This window comes from Nicotiana sylvestris, chromosome 12 (genome assembly GCF_000393655.2).
Source record: "Nicotiana sylvestris chromosome 12, ASM39365v2, whole genome shotgun sequence".
NCBI lineage: Eukaryota > Viridiplantae > Streptophyta > Magnoliopsida > Solanales > Solanaceae > Nicotiana > Nicotiana sylvestris.
Window position 1 is genome coordinate 149,251,663 of NC_091068.1, and position 7,729 is coordinate 149,259,391.

The 7,729-nt window shown below is 33.3% G+C and overlaps 1 protein-coding gene across 1 annotated transcript; it reads right to left on the reverse strand.

Annotated features, from left to right (window-relative positions):
- Positions 1-1,027: 1,027 nt before the first annotated feature.
- Positions 1,028-3,750, reverse strand: LOC104234623 (probable disease resistance protein At4g27220). The gene is made up of 2 exons (XM_070164644.1): positions 2,302-3,750; positions 1,028-2,181 (listed from the first exon to the last, which is right to left on the reverse strand). The coding sequence occupies exons 1-2, from the start codon at positions 2,656-2,658 to the stop codon at positions 1,072-1,074; spliced, it is 1,467 nt and encodes a 488-aa protein (XP_070020745.1). The 5' UTR covers positions 2,659-3,750; the 3' UTR covers positions 1,028-1,071.
- Between the last annotated feature and the right edge of the window lie 3,979 nt (positions 3,751-7,729).

The window sequence follows — 7,729 nt, forward strand, 5'->3', positions numbered from 1 at the left end:
TTATGTCTTTCTTCCACCTTCAGTAGTCGGCCTTAATTAAGGCCGCAAGAAAGATAAATAGGAACAAGATGGTATCCCTACTGGTTCTCTATTTATAGACAAAAATTTAACGTGTTGGTTTGTCTCTTTCCGGGTAAGCTCATGTCTCTATATCGTAGAGTTTCTGAATCTTCTTACATTTACTTGGATTTAGATTTTTAACTTCAATTTACGAGTTATTCCAGCAATTTAAGAGATATTATGCCTTATATTTTATAAGGAGTGCGATTTTGAAGATTTGATAGGTTTTGTGTCTTACAAGCAATTAACTTGGGTTTCTGCTTCAATTATTTGTTTTTGATTTACAGGGTACTCAAGAAAAATGTGCCTTTGAGAAATTTCAATCTCTTTTTATGCCAAATTGTAAGTTTTACTTCTTTTTTCCATCTCCTTATATTTATGATGTTTATTTAAATGCTTTCTCATTTGTCTTCTGTGTTTGAAAAAACTTTAAATCTTTTTTCACCTAATTCATGGCTAAGTATTTTTTCTTATTCCATGATTTATTGAATATTTTTAATTAGTAACTGTATATGCATCTTTATATGTTTTGAGAATTCAAATATAAGTTTCTCACAAGATCATGTTATTTCATTATTTCAGTCTAGTGAGTGTGCTTCATATATTCTTAGATGCATGAAGATCAAGGGGGTGCGATGAAGGTGGCAACATGAATCATCAAGCAAATACTTATGTTCACTGCAAAATTTTGTACATTATTTCTGATCTATATTATAATCAAGCCTCACATTGGCAAGTTTTTCCTTCAATTTTTGATTATTGTACAAGGCTTATGTATTGCAGATGCTATTAACTGATTAGTACAAATGTGTATTTGGAAATTTATTTTGTGAAACTTTTTAAATTTTAGTTTGTGCGGAATAAGTTATTTCTCATGCTTAATATGTTATTAGTTTTAATATAATATGCACGACCATAGTATAATTAGAAAATGTTAGAAAAACTCAAATATCTAAGAAACAAGAGATTTGTGAGAGAAAATTTTGTCACCATAAAAAATTAATTTTTTTGTCAAAAAATTAAAATATAATAAAAATAATATATCCCTTGTAAATCTTCTACTCGTACAACAAAAGGAACCGAAAGGGATTGAAGATTAGAGAGCCTAGCTAATATATCTACAGCTGGTGTCATAACTGGTGCCTGGGTCCATGTTGTTTCGTCTCTTCTCATGTCCAAGCTTCTTAAACCAGCATAGCCGTCTCTTCTCATGTCCAAGCTTCTTAAACTAACCAAGTTTTCTAGGCCTTGGGGCACTTCCTCGATAATTGTGCCATAAAGGTCCAATTCAATGAGGTTCTTTAGCTTGTTCAATGGCGGCACAAATCTGAGTTTCAGACAACCTCGTAGCAGCAATGCAGAGAGGCTTACCAGATTTGATACAGAACTAGGCAACTTTTCTATATCAGTGTAGCTTAAATCTAAAACACGTAGACCTGGCATCTGCGCAAAAAAAGGTTCTACAACTTGATTCAAGCTACGATTTCCTCGTAATAACAAAGTTGTGAGCCTTGGAAGTACATGAGATAAGGGCAGTGAAACTTCCTTTAAATCATTATTCATCAAAGCAACCTTGTCCAAGTCCTCTGACCATTCTTGCTCCCACGGTACTTCATGCAATTGTGCTCCCACTTTCACCATCCACTTAAATTCATCTCTTGCAATTTGCAATGCCATCTCTCTCACCAAATCATGCATCTTCAAACATTTCTTTTTTTCATTACGATTCACTACACTTTCTAATAAGCACGCCCTTTCCAATTTGTTCAACACTGCATTACCTTGGTCAAATTCTGCTCTCCTGCTGTTCCTTCTGTCTAGCAATCCTTCAACAATGAAGCGCTGAATCAATTCATCTCTCTCAATTTCGAAGTCTTCAGGATACAAACAACAATAGAGGAAACATTTTTGTAATCTTGGATCCCTCAATCTGTTATAGCTATAGCAGAGAATGGGAAACACTTTATCATTCATAGTCTCCATTTGCATACAAGATTCTTTGAATTCTTCGAATGCATCCCTCCACTCAAAAACATCATTCACTCCTCTCATACTTGCAGCCATAGTAATTAACCCTAGTGGCAATCCATCACATTTCTTTGTCATTTTCTTTGCTATTTTCTATTTCCATTGGAAGATCTCCATTGTGATCAAGAGTCTCCACAAATAATCCCCATGATTCGGTCACTGAAAGAGTTTCTACTTTTACTTTCTTTTGGCAGCCAATCCTAGTTATGATCATTTACCTCCACCAATATCCAAAGGAATTCCCGCCTTCTTTACATCAAAATGGGTCCATACATCATCCAATATGAGCACAAAGTTTATCTTCCTCTCCAAACTTTGGTACAAAATGGCTGCCCTTTTCTTATCGTCATCCTCAGTTGAATCAAGTTTCAGAGCCTTAGCAATCTCACTTTGCAGTTTAGTAATGCTAAAATCTTGTGATACAGTGACCCAATAAACGTTACCTGAGAATCTTGAATCTTTGAGGAGATGGTTATGAATATGCTCCGCAAGAGTCGTTTTCCCCACACCCCTCATTCCGTAAATGCCAATACTTGAAACTCCATTCAAAGACAATAGCACCTGCCTCATACTCTGGTAAAATATTTGGCCTTTCACGTTTGTTGTCACCAAAGGTTGTATCTTTTCTTCATTCACATTGAGCAAAATCCCTTCAGAAAATTTACCTTGGTCTAGGAGATTTTCCACTTCTTTATGAATTTTATCAGCATCATTTGACAACCCAATGCGCGAAATGTTGGAACTCTGTTATATTTTTAGCTCAAAGCATTTGAGGTCATGCTCTAGTTTTTGTATGCTGCTCTGCCAATTGTCAACCTCTGTCTTCCGTTTCTTACTTGAATGGAGTTCTCCGTCTTTTGCTTGAACCATGACATCATCCCTTCGACTGATCAATGCTTCCATCTTTCTTTTAAGGGTTTCCATTTTTTCCTCGAGTCCCATGTATGGTTCCCATACTTTTTCTTTGAGGAATGATAATGCCTCCATCACTAGTACTAACAAAACAAAGCCAGCAGCAAAAGAGAATACTTATTAGTACTTCAACCTTCAGGTGCTGGAAAAGTTTTTCATCTTGAGCAAACTCAGTAGCACGTGAAGTTTGACATTTGAATCATCGCTTCAACAATATATGATGATTCCTCTTAATGTATACAATTGCTAGCCAGAGGCGAATCCAAGATTTAAATTCTATGGGTTCAACAGTTAAGGTTCTTACCATGAACTCATTTTATTTATAAAATTATGGTTCATATCTACTATTTGTTACAATTTTAGTGAATTTTTCATATAAATTATGTTCCACATCAAAAATTATGTGTTCAATTGAACACGGTGTCAGTAAGCTGGATACGCCCCTGTTGACAGTAACTTAGTCAGATAAAATAATTCAACTAATTTCTTGTTACTTGAAAGGAAATTACTGCAGGAAATATCAGGCAATTACTCAAGGAGTTTTGAACTATTAATCTTCTGTTCACTAAAGCTTCTACTTCTAGAAACAATCAGTATCTTCTAGCTCATTTATCCATAATTGTGAGACGAATATGCGACTAAAATTGGCAGATCTAGTGATTTATGGTAATATCAATATACGATTGTAGTAAATTCACTCGAACACAAACTATACAGGAAACAGTACATATAGGAAAATAAATGAACTGAAAGAAGTAATACCTTCTCGTCGTTGAAAGGCTGAGCTGCTATCTGGTCAGATTTGATGGAAAAAAGAAGAGCTGAGCTGCTATCTGTTCAGATTTGATAGAAAAAAGAAGAAAAAATAAATTGAGTGAATCTTACGCTTGCATGAACAAGCATAGTTACCAATTAGTAATATGCCAAAGCATTTACCAGCCGAGTAGAAAAACTTTGGTAGAGTTTAATTGGGTTAAATTTTTATAGCAAGGAAGAAGGAAAGCTCAAACTAAATGTGACTATTGCTTTATTTACATATGGAAATTTTGGTTCCTATACTATATAGGAAACTATATTACCAAATATGTTCATAGTTGCATATTACCGCCATGCTAATAGTATTTCTACAAAATATAAACAATTTATTAAATAAAGAATCATTGTAGCTGTATGCTTCCTTATTTAGGCGCGCTAATATTGGAGAATTAAATATTCTTCCAGATATTTTACAACGCAAATCACGTGACAAGTGAACGTCAATTTCAAACATCTCATCTTCTGCAGTTTTCTGCCTTTGGGCTTTGATTTCTTCACTACTATTACTTGGTGAAGATACATTCTCTTCCTCCCTTTTCCTCTTCTTAATTTTCAGAACTGACGCAAACTCATCCATCAAATCTTGATTTTCATCACCAAACCAAGAACTTAATAGCATGTACTGACTCCCAAACTTTTATAGTATGGCTAAGCATCATGATACTTCAATAATTATTGCAATTTTGGATATCACCATGTTCTTGTATACAGGAATCATCTTGCTCCACCTCCACTCTTCGGGCATCTTCTGCGTTCTAAAAATGACATTAAATAACCTAGTGAGCCACTCCAATCCCACCTTGCCCGCGCTCTTCCAAAACTCCACCGGAATTTTATTCGGCCCGGTCGCTTTGCCCTTGTTCATCTTACGCATAGCCCCCTCAACTTCATCAACTCTAATCTGCCTACAATACCCAAAGTCATAACGACTCCGGAAGAGTTCCAAGTCACCCAGTACAATGCTCTTGCCCCCCTCCCCCCGCGTCGTTTAAGCGACTATGGAAGTAGGTCTGCTATCTCCAACGGATAAGCCCCTCATCCAACAAAACTTCACCTTTTTCCTTCATGATGCGCTTCACTTGGTCCAAGTCACGGGCCTTCCTTTTCCGCGCCTTGGCTAATGTGCACAACCTCTTATCCCCACCTCGGCCCTCGAGTTCCTCATATAAACGACTAAAAGATGCAGTCTTGGCCGCCATAACTGCTAGCTTTGCCTCTTCCTTAGCCAACTTATATTGCTTCCTATTCGCCCTCTTCTTCTCCCCATCTACACTTTCCACTAGTTTCAGATATGCTGTTTTCTTGGTTTTCACTTTTCCTTGCACCTATCCATTCCACCACCAGTCTCCATTGTGACCGCCAGACTAACCCTTTGAGACCCCTAATACCTCTCTCGCAGATTCCCTAATCCACTGCACAGTTGTGGTCCACATAGCGCTTGCGTCCCCACTACTCCTCCAAGCTCCTATAGTCCGCGCTATACGTCCCCAACACCGATTCAATTGTTCTAAAAAATGAGGCTTTTCGTTGTTCCGGAACAATGAATTTAACAATACAGTACAATCCATTTTAAATAAACAATCAAAACAAACATTGTATGAGATAACAATAAGATACGATACAATGAGTAACAACCATCCAAACAAGTTGTGAGCCTGTTTGGAAAGCCACATAGAAATAGGATTTGGGTGTAATTGGGTACAATTATACAGTTTGGCATGTTTGTCTGGCCAGGTAATTAGTTGGCCAACATGGAATTAGATATAATTGGAGAGGTGTAATTACACTCTCCAATTCTCAAGGGGGAGGTGAGAATTGGTGGTAATTATACTGTGTAATTACAAGGTTACTTTTTAATCTTTTTCCTTTTTGTTTTTGTTTTAATTTATTTTCTTTATAATTTTTATTTCCATTATTTTAATTTCTTAATTTTTACTTTTTAATTTCTTTTTTAATTTTAAAATATTTTTTTATATATTATTTATCTTTTATTTCTCTACATTTACTTCTTGTGATTCTACGTAATCGCTCGTATATTTTATTTTGTTTTATTTTCTTTATTTAGCGTAACTGCACTATTGTTATAGTTTTTGCAACTACACCTCCTAATATTAGAAATAATGAATCATTAACAAACTTGGCATATAATGAGTGATGTCATTTAAGTAGAATTTCGTTTTTGAATGATGTTAAAAACTTATTATATTTTCTATTAAGTTTTATTGGAACTTATTTTTATTATGTTAGAATTTGACATATGTTAAATTTATTTTTGAAATTTTGAAGTTGTGTTATATTTATGGTTCCAATATACGTATTTTAGTCGTATCAGCTTGTTATTTCACATTGCATGTTGTTCATTTTTTAGTTAGAATTGATAGATTAGTTTTGTCAAATATTTGCATAATATTATGACATTATATTTATAAATAATAATTTATTTTATCAAATATGCATTCCATGATGTTCTTACAAAACGTATGTTTTTAATTTTTATAATTAATTAAATTAAATATTATTAATATAGAAAATATTCATCAATTTTTTATACTATTAGTTATAAATATATGATTACTAATTAGTTTATATTCAAAAAAAAAATGTGCATCTTAACTACCAAATCTAATATCATTTATACTTATAATAAATCTTTTATAAGTATATATTTATTATATTAACTTTTAAAGTTTTGATAATTTCTTCATTTTAAATTTAATCTAATTGTGTAATTATACTTGTGCAACCAAACTGTATGCTTGTAATTACACTGTAATTATATTATGACGAACAAATATGCCATCGTAATTACTAGGCTGTGTAATTAATAGGTTGTGTAGTTACTGCCCTTGTAATTACGTACACCAATTCTAATTACCGGATCACTTTTCAAACATAATACTAATTGTATTCTAATGACAGGTCACCTCTACCTATGTTGGGTGATTTATGTTAACTAAAGTTTAGTCTTCTGTACGTTAATTCGTTGCAAGTAAAGTTGATATATTACATACAGAATGCCACGAGCAACCAACTTTAATATAGAAAACTACGTTCAATATTGTCATCAATGAATAGTTTATTTGGCTCTAGAGATAGCCACTAATGAGTTACACAAAATATTTTTTTTTTAAATATGACTATATTTTTGAAGATAGTAACATTTTGGTATTGAAGTTTTATTACTAAATGATAATGAACTTATTGGAAGGCGTTCAACCAAAAAATAGTATTGTAGTAAAAGTAATTAAATAAATATTTTGGGTTACTAACAACGGCTATTATTCACTTTTTCAAATATAAATGATACAAATAACAAACAAATAACAAGGAAATACATTGAAAGAATAAAGGAAATAAAATCTTATTAATAGTTGTAGCCTTTTTTCATATGAAAGTAATATTTGTTTAATAATAGAGAACTGTAATTGAACAATCTAATTGAGAGAATATCTTAGTAATTTTACGACGGAATACAAGGTATGGGAATGAGGGGTTTAAATAGTTACTAAAATTTATTTCATTAATGATGCGTTTCACAATTGGTTTTAGGGATGGTAATGGGGGAGGGGAGGGGGTGCGGGGCGGGTTTGGCAAAATCCACAAAAATTTTAACCCGCCTCGTCCCGCTTTGACCCGCCCCGCTTAACTTTTTTTTTTCTTTTTTCTCTAGTTATAGAAAAAAATTGCTCTCAGAAGCGTGGATTTTTTTATTTATCATTTTCTATTACAATATGATAAAAAATTGATACTTTTTTTAATCATTTTTTCTCTAATAAAATGATATTACATAAGTCTCATGAATACTATTTTGAAATGATAAGAAAAACAAATATTTACAATATAGGAATGGATTTAGGAGAAAAACAGTAAGAAAAAATGCAATAAACCCCACGTTGACACTGCTATTATAATT

Bases quoted from the DNA above. Each gene is read 5' to 3' on its own strand.
- LOC104234623 (XM_070164644.1), bottom strand. From the start codon at position 2,658: ATGAGGCAGGTGCTATTGTCTTTGAATGGAGTTTCAAGTATTGGCATT. The intron at 2,182-2,301 runs TGATCATAACTA...CAATGGAAATAG, and splicing joins TGGATATTGGTGGAGGTAAA to AAAATAGCAAAGAAAATGAC.